Here is a 14,512-nt window from a genome sequence, read left to right on the forward strand (position 1 = left end):
GTATGTTATTTTCCTTATTTTTCATGTTTATCACTGAAAATAATTCTTCTTAGGGCTTCTGTTTGAGTTTCCTGACACAGCTTGACAGAGGTTCTCACCCAGTGGTTCAAAAGCTAATTTGCCAGCATATAGTCTCTGGCAACATCAAAAGCCTTCTCAAGCAGGTAGGCAACTAAGATTATGAAGAGCTGTCTAGTATTTAAAGTAAAATATATTTTGAGTTGACTTCCCTCTTTTTTTCCTCTACATTTTGTTCTTGCAGTTCTGTTTTTCATTTTACAAAGAACTAGAAAAAAATTAATACCATTCTTATGTAGTTTTTTTACTTTGCTTGAGTATTGGTAAGTTTATTTGTTAATTTGAAAAAATATGGAAGCCTGAATAACTAAAGCACTGTGGAATGTGGGCAGCTTAACGCAGTGGCTCCAACTGTAAAGCCTTCACAGACTTTGGAGGAGCTTTCTCAGGCGTTATATTTTTAGACTCTGAATGCAGAACATATGGATACAAAGAAGCATCTGTGCTTTGTCTCTTATGGGAAAGGAAGAATGTCACTAGTGCTGGGAACCCAGCATGAGTTTGCATGGGGGATGGGGAAGCCAGTTAAGGAGATGGGTATTTGTTTCAAAATAAACCCTTTCATACTGGAAAATGTGTATAAATATATAAAAAAGATTAAAGCAATGTTCCTGCTTGTAAATGCCCTTCAAAATTCAGTGCTAAGACTCTTGAGACATTTTTATCTTCATGCCACTGGCAAAGATTCCTGCTTCATGAATAATATCTGAAATAATCTGGTCAGGTTTTTCCTGTAATTTGCATTCTGTGACAAGGCGACAGAGCTTACTGCAGGAGTTCTCAATTAAAATTACTTTAGAGAATATATAGCAGTAGTATAACAGTAGTTGTTTTCATTAGAAAATTTAAACCCATTTGTATAATCTGTTATTTCCATCATGTCTCCTTAGCAAATACCAAAACCTCAAGGAGGGAGTTTTATACTTATAGAAGGATACTGGATTTCAGCTGGGGACAAAGAACCTACAGTAGATGAGAGTTATGTGCTCACCCCTTCAGTTAAGCTTAATCTGAAAGACATTGTTAGGGTTGTGTCCGCAGGGTAAGTATTTCAACTTTTCAATTAAAAAAAATAAATGTTTGTTTAGGCCTTGAGTTGTTGGTGCCCCTTTAATCTTTCATTGTTTGGATGAATAATGTCTATTTTCCTTCTACTTTACCTTTTCATTATAGAGTGTGTTGAACTTTATACTTGTGTTTCTTGTTTTCTTAAACCATCTTACTGCCATACCTAGTTTTATTTAAATTCTGACCTAGAAATTTGCAGTTAGACTAACCTGCTTATTTTGCACTGCCACGAAAAGCTTCATGGGTAGCTCTTAGCACTTGGGACTAAAGATATTTGTATTTCCCTGTTAGTGTGTGATCTTGGATACCCTAAATAAGTGGTAGTGTTTTGGTAGCGTTGTTAAATAATGTTGACATCTTGCGTGTGAGAAAGACGTGGCTCATGCTTGTCTAACCCACTATTTTGGTCGTGGCTTTTAGGACTCATCCAGTACTGATTCAAGGAGAGACCTCTGTTGGTAAAACCAGTTTAATTCGCTGGTTGGCTGCTGCTACTGGGAATCATTGTGTAAGGATTAACAACCATGAGCATACTGATATCCAAGAATATATTGGCTGTTACACATCAGATGCCTCTGGAAAGTTGGTATTTAAGGAAGGTAAGTGAGCATGTTCTGTATACTCCAAATTTCTGTCTCATTTCAGTAGCTGGGTTGTTTTTCCTCTTTTCTGATTGTCTGGTTTATTACAATGGAGAGATGATCTGTCATAAAGTAGGAAGTTGCACTTTGACAATAATCACTTGTGTGAATTTTACTGAATTCTGGAAAGTTCTTGTCACTCTCACCATGCATGTCCTAAAGACCTAAAGATTGGACCTAAAGATGATAAGCCAACAACTTAAACAATACTGTTGCTTCCTTCTCTGGAATTCTGTTTATTCTGAACGAAATGGGTTTCTGAAAGTATCTGAGTACATGCTTCTGTTAGATTTGCTTTATAAGATTTTTAACTAGGAATTTTTCTGTTCCCCCAAGGCATTCTCATAGATGCAATGAGAAAGGGCTACTGGATCGTTCTAGATGAATTGAATTTGGCTCCCACTGATGTTCTGGAGGCTCTCAACCGCTTGTTGGATGATAACAGAGAGCTGTTCATTACTGAGACTCAGGAAGTTGTCAAAGCTCACCCTCGCTTCATGCTGTTTGCCACACAGAATCCTCCAGGTCTCTATGGTGGCAGAAAGGTCTGTTATGATCGATCCTTTTTGGGTAGCTAAGACTTTAGGGAATTAATCTCTCTCATGCATAAAATATGATGTGAAGATGTTTTGATGTGTAGCAGCATGAATCTCTCAAGAGGGAGAGAGTTGAGGTGGGCTTCAGTATAGCTGGGCTCTGTTTAGGTGAGTTGCTTGTTTCATGGATACAGAATTTCTAATTGATTTTAGGTAGTTGAGATTTAAGTGATTTAGAGAACCAGAGTTCACGTATATTATACTTGAATCAGCATTTCTTGTCCAAGAGTACTGGAAAAGATATTTTACTTAGGTTATAGAAGTCCATTTCGTACTGATTTTTGTCTGGAATAGGTAATTTTCTTCATAGTGACTGGTATGGTGCTGTGTTTTGAATTTGTGATCAAAACAGTGTTGATAGCACAGGGATGTCTTGGTTATTGCTGGGCAGTGCTTGCATAGATTCAAGGCCTTTTCTGCTTCTCACACTGCCCCATCTGCTTGTGGAGTAGGTTGAGAGTGCACGGGAAGCTGTGAGAGGACACAGCTGGGACAGCTGACCCCAACTGCCCAAAGGGTTGTTCCATATCATATGACATTGTGCTCAGCAGTCAGAACTGTGGGAGGAGCAAGAAGGGGAGTTCAGATGTTCCCTAAATAACAGTGGTGTGTGATGAAGCCCTTATTTCCTGGAGATGACGGGATACCTGTCTATTGATGTGAAGTGGTGAACGAATTCCTAATTTTGCATTGCTTGCATCTTTTGCTTTGCTTATGAAACCCGTTGTAGGGAGAGTGAGCTTGTGGCTTTGTAATGCTTAGCTGCCTATGCCCTTAAAACACACAATCCATTTTAAAGCTTCTGTCCTCTTCCAGACTGTCTCTTGTGCTTTCTTTCAATGTTGCTGTGTATGTGTTAATTTGTATGCTATGACACTATCCTTATTTCCTTTGGATGTGTAGGGGACAATCTATGAGCAATATCAAGGGAAAAAGTTCAAGCAGTAGTGTGGTCTCATATTTTAGGTTTTGTCCAGAGCCTTCAGAAATCGTTTCGTGGAGTTGCATTTTGATGAACTGCCAAGTGCTGAACTGGAAACCATCCTTCACAAGCGATGCAGTTTGCCACCTTCTTACTGCAGCAAGCTTGTCAAAGTCATGTTAGACCTGCAAGTATGGGACTCTTTTTTCTCTTTGTATAAGAAATGCAAACGTATTTCAAAGTAGCATGCACAAAGTATATAAATTCCTTTGGGAGGGGGAGGTATTGTTAGCTGAAGGATATTTAAAATCCTAAACCATGGAGAGAACCCACAAAAGTACTAATTTCAGTGGTTAAGACTAAGACTAGGGAGGACAATGTTAGATTTGAGAGAAAGCTAGGGACAAAAACCAAAACCGAAAAAAACAGACACCTTGGGATTTCATGTGTAGAATTATCCCTTGCTCTGGGGCCAAAGTACAGGATTGGATTTGTAGGGGTCTTGGGCTCATGTGAATTTGGTATTATTCGTAAGCAGTAATTTTGCATATGTTCGGACACTCGCTCCTGTATTCAACAGGCATTTGGCACTTAATATGCAGCTAGAACTACCTCATATTTAAAAACAATTACTGCAGCACAAACTGGATTTTGTTTTATTCCAGGTATCTGTTTTATTCTTAGTTGTTCTTTTAAAAAAATTATTATTAAATTATTTCTTTTCTGGTGCTCATCAAATACCTGCCTAAAAGGAGTTTTAGTGTTTAGGAGTGGTCACTACTGGATGTTCTTTGGTAGTTACTCATAGAATTTTCTTGTTGCAATGTCACTGCAGAGGGTGGTGATTAGCTTTGCTTGAAGTATTTGGACAGGTTGATGAAAAAATACCTCACATTTTGTGTTTGTGACAGTCTTACCGCAGAGGTTCGACGGTGTTTGCTGGGAAGCATGGATTCATTACCCTGCGAGATCTGTTCCGCTGGGCTGAAAGGTACAGGTTGGCAGAGCAGCTGCAGAAGGAGTATGACTGGCTTCAGCACTTAGCAAATGATGGTGAGATCTGCTGCCCCAGCTTTTTTAAGTGCCTGTAGAATCACTTTCCAGCCCTACTTCTTAAGTGTAAATTTTTGTTGCTGATTACCCAGGTAGTAATTGCTTTCTCTCTTCCTCTGTTTTGTAGGTTTTATGCTTCTGGCAGGCAGAGTCAGGAAACAGGAGGAGGTGGATGTTATTCAAAATGTCATTGAAAAACACTTCAATAAAAAAATATATCCTGAGTCTCTCTTCTCAGGGGAAAGTGTCAAAAAGCTACTGGGTGAGTTTCCTAGAGGGACCCCACTGGTAGATCTTTAGATGTGACTGAAGCTGATGGATTGCTTTGTGTTGTGCAGCTAAGTCTTCCACGTGGATGTCAGTGATGGACAGAGATTTTAACCATGTTGTCTGGACTCAAGGGATGAGGAGACTTGCCATTTTGGTGGGACGAGCCCTGGAGTTTGGTGAACCAGTACTGCTGGTGGGAGACACTGGGTAATCTTGCTTTTTGTGATATTCTTGGTAATGCTGTACCAGCTGCTGAGCTGGAGACAAAGTGATTGTATGGGCTTCAGTGTTGCTTTGATCTGGGACATTTGAGCCTGTCTCATTCATTGCAGACTCGCAGCTGCTGTTTTCCACAGTTCCTTTTTGAGGAGAAGCAGATGCATCTCAATTAACCTGTGTTTTTGATGGGTTTATCTACTTTGTGTAACTACATAGAAGTTACATAAAAGTAGTAAAATGAAAGTGAACTGATTTCTGTTCCCAACTTTACAGGGTGCCCTGTAGAGTCTTGCTGTGCCTCATGGGAGTGGCTGCTTTTGGGATATTGTGACGTTTTTCTCACTGGGAGCACATTCAATTTGCATGTTTCATGCACTTGAATATAGTCTTGCTACCACTTCTCCACCTCATATGCTGTAGAGGAGGTCATGGAAGTAGATACTGTCTGCTCTTGTGCTAATTATAATTTTGTGGAGTAAATTTTTATGCAAGAGAAGGAAAAAAAATACAAGAAAAGAAGGAAAATTTACCTGGGTAGTAAATGAAAACTAGATATTCAGCAGTTCATTCCCTCAGACTTAGGCTTGGTCTAGACATGTTGCATTTCCAGTTCAGTGAAATGTTAGGCTGCTTAAGTGTCTGTAAGGGCAAGCTGAAATAAAGTTGACTTTGAACATGCAGAAAACCATTATTGCAGCTATTGATTTAATTTAATTAAAGGCCTCTTGTGCAAGTCAGCAACAGTTGTGCCAAAAATGGCTTCACTTTGCATACATTTCTTTCAAGGAAAGGAGCAGAAGAAAATTTTCATGTTGCGCCTTTGCATCGTAGCTCTTCAATGAAAGTATGAATCCTGTCCAAAGTAAACTGATGGTTTGGTTTTGCTTCTTTTTTTAATTCATCCTTGTCAATTAAATTACTTGGTTGCAGGTGTGGTAAAACTACGATTTGTCAGATCTTTGCAGCATTAGCAAATCAGAAGCTGTACTCAGTGAATTGCCACCTGCACATGGAGACATCAGACTTCCTGGGAGGGCTGCGACCACTCAGGCAGAGGTCCAAAGACCAGGTTTGTCATACACCAGTAATACCTTGGAGGGGGGTGACCATGGAAGTAAAAAGCAGCAGTTACTTCTCACTTTCTTTTCCACTTCTTAGGAGGAATCCGATGGTTCTAGACTCTTTGAGTGGTGTGATGGACCTCTTGTTTTAGCAATGAAGGAAGAGGGTTTTTTTCTCCTAGATGAGATTTCTTTAGCTGATGATTCTGTACTGGAGCGACTTAACAGGTATGTCTGAAATGTGGTACTAAGCATCCTCAGTGTGTCGGTTCATTATCCAAACATGAGTGGGGTAAATCTGACTTCTTTTAGGTACATTTGTTTTCTGGCTTAGGTGAGCTTCTCTCTTGCTGAAAAGGACAATAATACAAATAAAACTTGAAAGTAAAATCTCTGGTTTACCATCTGCAGTATTATTATTTTCAGCCTGTCAGTGAGCTCTTGAAATCACGCATCTTGTCAAATCCTAGGAACAAAATCTAGTTATTCCCCTTTTTTGTGTGTGTGTGTGTGTAAAGAAAAACCCCAGAACAACTAAAATAGGAATTTAACTTCATTATCTGTTTGCAGTGGTATCCCTAATTTTAGTCTTTTCTGTTACCCATTATATTGGGTAAGGAAAGTTTATCCAGGCCAATTAATATGATTTTCATTTTTAAGTGATCTTTTGAAGTGTGGAACAAAATTTAAAATAAGCAATATTTTTAAACCTTCTCTCTAGTGTTCTTGAAGCTGAAAAGACATTGGTACTTGCTGAAAAAGGTGGTCAAGATGATGAGGAGAATGAAGTAGAACTATTAGTTGCAGGAAAGAAATTCCGTATCCTTGCGACCATGAACCCAGGAGGTGACTTTGGGAAAAAAGAGGTAAATGGCAGAACATCTGGAAATACAGCATGTAACTTCTGGTCATACTGACCATTAAGTGGTTGGAGGTGCAACGTAAAAATGCATCATGCCAATTCTGGCATCCGGTGCTGTCTAGCTGGCATCTGCTTCATCACTCTAAAGGAGGATTGGAGTGAATCTGTTTTCTACCACTTCTGTGGGCTATCACTTTGGCATTATAAATGAATACTCAGCAAAATGTCAAAGAAACCTAATAATAATAAAACTAAAATAATAAATAATAAAACTAAATACTCTAGTTAGGCTTGATGTGTAGAATATTCAAGTTCAGGAACTGTGACTTGTGAAGCCAGCTCTCTGGGGTAGTACAAAGTTGTATAGCAGATTTTTCTCCCTAATGCTATTCAGAAAGTGTTGGTCATCTTGTGTTTCTTCATGAATAATGAACATCACATCCCAAAAAATCTTTCTTATTAAATGAAAAAAAAATTGCTGCAGTTGAGAATTAAGTAATATAAAACATGTTAAAGAAAACCCGTAAGACAACAAACCCTAAAACTTTTAAGCAGTGTTGGATGCTAGGTCTATACAAAAGGACCAGAGGCTCTTTTAAGATGGGTACTGCATTTAAAGTGGTTTCTGGAGTAGAGAACCATTCATTGAAGCCATGTGTTTAAATAGGATTTATTACTGGATTGAATTTGTGGTACTGATTTTTGTTTGACCAGTTCAGCCAAGGAAGAGAAGAATTAGGGAAATGAGTTGTGATTGAAGGCAAATTCCCATGTGGTGGTTTGCTTCTGTAATCAAAGGAAGATTACAGAGCCATTGTTTGATACATGGTGTCCTAGAATGAGATGGAGCTTTGGTGCTGGCAAACCAGCTCAGTTTCTTCCTATATTCTTTTCAACTTTCTTTACCAGCCCTTTCCTGCATTGATGCTACTACTAAAAGTCTTAAAAATCCTTCTTTCAAAGATTTTCTTACGAAGTGTCTCTGTCAAAAATAGAAGGAAAGATCTATCTTGTTCACTTTATTTGTTGATTATAAGTACAGTGACTACAAGGCTATTGTTAACTGACCTTTAGGGAAGATGATGTAATGCAACTTTAATTGCCCTGTCACTCTGCTTGTTTGCAGCTTTCCCCTGCACTGCGCAACAGATTTACAGAAATATGGTGTCCACAGAGCAATGGCCGGGATGATTTGGTGCAGATTGTGAAACACAATCTTCATCCAGGATTGTCTCTGGGTGCAGTAAACCATGAGGGTAGGTATTTCTGTATGTTAGTAAGAAAATAAGGAGTTTGGAGGCTGCCAACCTTTCCTCAGAATGTACACCACTGTCACCCTTTTTCTTCCTGAGGACAGTGTATTTTGGACTTTGTTCTTCCTTCACCGTGTGTATGCCTAGACAGAAGTAAGTTCAAGGCTGTGTTTACTTCACCATCCAGGTAGCTGAACTATACCCAGCCCTTCAGTGTCCCAGTTTTGGTTTCAATGTAGAGTGTTGAAAGAGCTGGCACTTCACTTCCTGCCAGCAGCTTCACTGTTAGTCACTTGATGCTGTCTGTTTACCTGAATTTAAAAGGATCTGTAACAACAGCTCAGGCAGGAACTTTCTCTTCTCTTATCCTGTTTCTAGGATACAGAGTATCCATCCACATTGCTCGTGCATCTGTACCTACTTTAAAGATGTTTTTACAACAGTGTAGTAGATGTGACCAAAAAAATTGTAACACAAATTTATTTGGGGTTTTTTTTTCTTTTTTTTTTAGGGGCAGACATAGCAGAACTCATGATGGACTTTGTTGAATGGTTTACTAATCAAGAGTTTGGTCGCCAGTGTATTCTCAGTGTGAGAGATGTCTTGGCCTGGGTTAATTTTATGAATGTCATGGCAGAGGATGAGTTGAGTTCTGCTAAGGGATGCAGCCGCCTTAACATTTCTCCAGTGATGTCTTTTATCCATGCTGCATGCTTGGTGTATATTGATGGAATAGGATCAGGTAAGTATTCATTGCTCATTTGGTAGCAGAAAAATATGAAACTGTGTATTTGTATCAATATTTTTAGCCAAATGCAAACAAAATGCTTTGGGGCAGCATGGGACTCTGCTAGGAGATGTTTTCACTTCCATTTGGCAGCCCTCCTGTGTGCCTTTCCTGTGTTTCAGTAGCAAGTTTGAGTAATAGAGCAAGCTGAAGTAAATTAGAAGGGTTAAAAATATTGCAATGGCTAGCACATAAATTAAGAAAATCCATGTTTTTTATTGAGTGTTCTGAGCTGATACAGTACTTGAGCACATATGCTCTCTCTCCTCCACTCCACTTGTCAGCATCTGTCTGTGCTGGCCTGTACATAGCTGAGAATGCATCTCTGTGTGTTTGGCTACTGGCCCCGCTGATAAATAGTAGATAAGGGAGAGGAGGAAAAGTGAAAGGCACAAGAAATGCCAGAAAAGAAAGCCTGGAGGGGCCTATGGCAAGGGATCAGGGTGGTTGTGATGGTAGAAGAGAGGGGGCTGGAAATGCGGTGTCCTTATTTCTGTTGCTCACAGAACTAGCTGTGACTATCTCTAACTATTTTACTATGGTAAATAGTACTGTCAAACAAAAATATTAAAATAAAATATAAACCTGTATGCACATGAAGGGATTGTGTTTCTTGTCAAAAGATGAATGTGCCAAGTTATGTTTTGAAGCACACTTAACTTTCCTAATTACAGGTACAACATCCTGCTCAGCTGCTACAGCTTTATTAGCTCGTGAGAAATGCCTGACATTCTTACGTGAGAAAATGAGTCAATTCTTTGAGCTGACTGATTATCAGAAGAATGAACTAAAGATTTATGACAGAACAAAGGAAAAAGAGTTTGTATGGATGGACAACTTTATGGGAATTCACCCATTTTTTATTCCAAGAGGCAAGAGACTGTGGGAGTGGGTGGGCATTTATTCTGTGATTTATATTTTCAGTAGTTTTGTTATTCACTAAACCTAAGTAGGATACCTGAACCATCATAGAACAATTCATTGGTTCTTAAGCTTTAAAAATTTGCCTCTTCTACCTCCAAGTGTCTAGATTGCAAGTCAGTCACATTTATTAAGACACATCAGTTCATTCCCTTTTTTTCATCGCTTCTTAAATGGTTGATGGCCTAATTTTCATAGACTTTTTTGGTGCAACAAAACTTTTTTAATTTTAAATTGTAATTTTCTGTCACTTTTGCATGCTCAGAATGCCTGTTAACTTTCACTAACTAAAGCTGCAGCTCATCCTGGCCCTTGTGCAAAGCGTGGAAAGCATGAGTGCAGAGCTAAACAGAAAGGAAGTTAATGCCATGCCTTGCTCTAGGCTCTCAAAGATTTGCTACAATTTTGGCAAAATTAAGTCTCTGCATTTCAGTTCCTCATGGGACAAACTATTGTAAACAAAACTAGCAAAACACTGCCTCTTATCCTTAACCATGACAGGACTAAAAAGTGATGACTGTGATCTTTCTAACTCTGCTGGTTAGTTTTCAGCACATGGACCTATGTGTTCCTAATGCTGGATTAATTCTTGTTATTTGAACTTTCTGGCATTAATGGATTGTGTTAATCGTGCATAAAATTGTACAAAGTAATGCTTTTTCATAAATTGCTTAGTTCCTTTCTGCTGATTAGACCACAGAACTAATCTCTTTGGATCCCTTTCATAATAAACAGGCATCAGTTTGTGTGGGATGCATTGGTGGTTAATATCTTGTATACATGAGCAATGCTGTGTTACACATTTGTCCAAGGAGCTATACTGGCTGGAATTTGGCAGACAAACTCTGTGCTCTCTCCCTACTGTATGCCATAATAACAGTAAAGGAAAAGCAAGCTTCTAATTAAAGGAGTGTTCCTTCACAGAATTGGCAGTGTATGGAAGAAATTAATGTTATTCTGGAGAATAACTGGATTGTATCTCTCAGTGTCAATTTTTCAAGAGCTGCTTTTGAGTTTTAGATCCACACGACTGAAGTGCAAGGACAGGTTTATGTTTTCTCAGGGATAGATCTCTAGTTTCAGTAATGAACCAAGAGGTATTGAAGTTTCACAGCAAAATAAATTGTACATCCATATGCTTTTTTTTTGCAAAATTCAATATAAATGTGTGGAGATGGGCTGAGATGCAGCTGTCAAACAAAGTGTGTGTGCCAGATCACTGAGAATGGCATACAGGATGCATCTCCATTGCTTGTTGTACTCAGATCAGCAGTTTACAGAGAGTGAGCTCATTCAGAGGCACACTGTCAGCAGCTCCAGCATAAACATTCTTTAATTGTTTAATTGTTTTCTGTTTTATCTTTCCTTTCTTTTAGGCCCTATTCTCCAGAGGAGCAACATAACAGATTATGCCCTAAATGCTGGGACTACAGCAGTGAATGCACAAAGACTGTTAAGAGCCCTACAGCTTAACAAACCTATTTTGTTGGAGGGCTCACCAGGAGTGGGCAAGACCAGCCTAGTTGCTGCCCTGGCAAAAGCCTCAGGCAACTGTCTTGTTCGAATCAACCTGTCTGAGCAAACGGTAGAATGAAATATTTATTATTTGGTGTTCATGGCAGGGTAGAAGTTTTGTGTAACTTTTAAAGTGCAGTTCTCTTTTAACTTCGGCCCTGTGTCTGCAATGTCAATTTTTCCTGCTTGGTTTCAAGATGAAACTGAATGAGAGGGGGAACCAGACAGAGCAGTAAGCTTCTGTGAATGAATGCCAATTCTTAGATATTTCTTCTCTTTTCAGGTGAAGCCATGCATATCTTTGTCTACTGTGGTTTTTTTTGGCTTCTGCAGCATTACTTGAAAACAGCTTTCAGGCTTTTTAGCTTTTCTGTTCCAATTTAATTTTTTGTTGTTAAATATAGTAGCTGGTCAGTGGATTCCTATAATGGAAAAGCTTTTAGCATTTTGCAATTACTGAAAATTTTTAAATAGACCTAAAGTGTAGGTATTAAAGGAGAAGGGAGAAAATTAACCAGTTCTATTTATGAACCTCAGTTAAGTTTTGTAATTCCTCAACTTCCCCATTCTGTTCTTTACTCCCAAAGGATGTGACAGACTTATTTGGGACAGACTTGCCTGTTGAAGGTGGGAAGGGAGGAGAATTTGCCTGGCGTGATGGACCACTGTTAGCAGCACTAAAGGCTGGACACTGGATTGTATTAGATGAGGTAAATTCAGGTTTGGAGGACAAATAAAATAGAATGTTCTAGAAGAGCAAATTTGCCAATTTGACTTGTGGAATAAATACCTTAAAGTGCCATTAACCTCCCTTAATGGAGGCAGGTGATGATGAGACTTCTTTGAGACAAGACAATAAGGTTTGAATCCCAGCTTAAATTACTGAAGAAAACCATGGAGAGATTTTATTTACATGGGAAAGTTTTCAGATAAGAGTGTCAACATAAGTTTTGGTACAAGTGTTTTTATGTGGATACAATTTCACTGAAATAGGAGGTGTTTTTCTGGGACTAATACACTGTGTTTCGTCCCTGATGTAATTGTGATGGAGAAGAGTTCCATCTTGCCAGAATAAGCTATCCTGCTATTGCACGTCATGTAGCAAATGCCTTCGAGCATGTGTGTGCATAGATCTTCTTGGCAATATGAATTCTAATTTCTGTAGAGTGCAAAATCTTCAATTCATTAGCCCCTTGCATACCTCCTTTTCTCCCCCTATTGTGAAGAATGCCCCTTTAATAACGACTATAATTAAATAGCTGTGACTGCCTTAATTTAAAAAAACAGACAAAATGCTATGACTGCCACTAATGTATGAATCTAAATTCAGAAGAAACATCTTTGAATGTGCAGGTTTTACAGTGGAAAATTGTTTTGCTATCACAGTGAAAAAACACAGCACAAATAACAAGTGAACATAAGGACGTGTTAGTTGCTCCAGTATAACAGTCTAGCTGGTGGTGATAACATGTATTAGTTCTAGAACAGCAGTGAAATGGAATTTTACCTTCTATATATATCCCAGACCATTAGACTGGAGATTATGCAAAAATGTTTTGTGGTGCATTAATATTGTATCCTTATTTCTTTCCTCAGTTGAATCTGGCTTCTCAGTCTGTGTTAGAGGGCCTTAACGCGTGTTTTGACCACAGAGCTGAGATTTATGTTCCAGAATTGGGAATGAATTTTCATGTACAACACAAGACGACTAAGATTTTTGGATGCCAGAATCCATACAGACAAGGAGGTGGAAGGAAGGGTCTCCCCAAGTCCTTTCTTAATAGATTTACGCAGGCAAGTTTATTTGTTTGGTTTAAACTACATCATGATCCTGTCTTATAGGTTTCTGTGACTTTACAAACACTCTGAATTCTCTTGATTTTACAGGTCTATGTTGATCCACTGTCAGCAGAAGATATGGAGTTTATTGGGAATACACTGTTTCCTGCTATTGATAAAACTATTATTGCTAAAATGGTTGCTTTCAATAACAAGGTAAACATATTTTAATTTCTTTTCTGTAGAAATAGGCAGAATGCAGTAAGATTAGAAAAAATTCAAGTCTAATGTTATATTTCCAAGCATTTTTGTAGGGAAGTGTGTGGGTAAAAAAAGAGGGATGGAAATATACACAGAAGAAAGTAAAGAACACCACCAAACCTGGTACCTGAATTCTTGTATCATGACAAGCAGATGCTTTGTTGATATTTTATGAGGCATGGTTTTTCACAGAAGATGAAACATATATACACAGGAGGAAGTAGTATTCTGTGACCTTAGGTAAAATCTGCTGTGTCAACATCTTACTGCATATTCATTTATAAGAGTGCAAGAGTGAACTGCAAAATTGAGCTGAGTGTTAGAGGAACGGTAGAGAAGAGACAAACTAAATCACACTTTAGTTCCTAACATATCTTCAGCAAAGTAAGTCCAGTCTGCTCTTTCAGTTGTCTTTGCTTGTAAGCAGTGCTAAAGGCAGAAGTTCAGTCAAGACTTTTAAAAAACATATTTGAAGACCAGCTTGTGGGTGGAATAAAGGATTATTTTTTATTATATTTTAATTACTACCCTTTCTTGTTGTTTTTCTTAATTAAGATTGAAAAAGAAGTAATGGCTGAAAAAAAGTGGGGACAGAAAGGAGGACCCTGGGAGTTCAACTTACGAGATCTTTTCCGCTGGTGCCAGCTTATGCTTGTTGACCAGTCGCCAGGATGGTATGATCCAGGCCAGCATGTGTTTTTGGTATATGGAGAAAGAATGAGAACCAAAGAAGACAAAGAAAAGGTGAGCCATTGTTCTCCTTCCTTTCTCTTCAGATGGTCAGTGCATATTTATAGAAATCCAAGTATAGATCTCAATTTGAAGTCAATTTGAAGACTCCTTGCAATTCATTCATAGACACTTGCCTCTTAAAAATGAAAAATTGGTTTGTTTAGAGTTTTGGGGTTTGATATAGATGCCTGCTTCCCTTGCCATTTAAAATATCAATTTAATTAGTATAAAAGCAGACAGCTGATGTAAATGAAGGCAAGTAGAATAACAAAGGACTTAAAACACATAATCTTGTGTGATTCTGTATTAAATAATAATGTTTGCTACCTGCTTATCCATCTCTTGATTAGAAATCCTGTGCTTTGCTTAATTTCACACCATTTAATTGGTATTAAACTGAAAAGTCCAGTTGTAAAACTGAAGTTACTGGCTGTATGTGACTGCATATTTCCTCCTGCGTTTACTTTCCTGTGCCTGTAACATTGTTATATTTT

At 38.4% G+C, this 14,512-nt stretch overlaps 1 protein-coding gene across 1 annotated transcript in view; it reads left to right on the forward strand.

Annotated features, from left to right (window-relative positions):
• Positions 1 to 14,512, forward strand: part of MDN1 (midasin AAA ATPase 1) — a 91,983-nt gene that overhangs the window by 27,478 nt on the left and 49,993 nt on the right. The window contains exons 22-40 of the mRNA XM_014263277.2: positions 54 to 164; positions 969 to 1,120; positions 1,567 to 1,745; positions 2,124 to 2,332; positions 3,350 to 3,496; positions 4,217 to 4,358; positions 4,486 to 4,620; positions 4,697 to 4,835; positions 5,778 to 5,916; positions 6,006 to 6,136; positions 6,630 to 6,774; positions 7,897 to 8,026; positions 8,535 to 8,765; positions 9,485 to 9,682; positions 11,108 to 11,316; positions 11,834 to 11,956; positions 12,843 to 13,040; positions 13,134 to 13,241; positions 13,842 to 14,030. Coding sequence (XP_014118752.2) covers positions 54 to 164; positions 969 to 1,120; positions 1,567 to 1,745; positions 2,124 to 2,332; positions 3,350 to 3,496; positions 4,217 to 4,358; positions 4,486 to 4,620; positions 4,697 to 4,835; positions 5,778 to 5,916; positions 6,006 to 6,136; positions 6,630 to 6,774; positions 7,897 to 8,026; positions 8,535 to 8,765; positions 9,485 to 9,682; positions 11,108 to 11,316; positions 11,834 to 11,956; positions 12,843 to 13,040; positions 13,134 to 13,241; positions 13,842 to 14,030 — 3,015 coding nt within the window. The remainder of the gene's footprint in view (positions 1 to 53; positions 165 to 968; positions 1,121 to 1,566; positions 1,746 to 2,123; positions 2,333 to 3,349; positions 3,497 to 4,216; positions 4,359 to 4,485; positions 4,621 to 4,696; positions 4,836 to 5,777; positions 5,917 to 6,005; positions 6,137 to 6,629; positions 6,775 to 7,896; positions 8,027 to 8,534; positions 8,766 to 9,484; positions 9,683 to 11,107; positions 11,317 to 11,833; positions 11,957 to 12,842; positions 13,041 to 13,133; positions 13,242 to 13,841; positions 14,031 to 14,512) is intronic.

Source organism: Pseudopodoces humilis, chromosome 3, assembly GCF_049639895.1.
Source record: "Pseudopodoces humilis isolate 2021_Gansu_Grassland_sample_001 chromosome 3, ASM4963989v1, whole genome shotgun sequence".
Classification (NCBI taxonomy): domain Eukaryota; kingdom Metazoa; phylum Chordata; class Aves; order Passeriformes; family Paridae; genus Pseudopodoces; species Pseudopodoces humilis.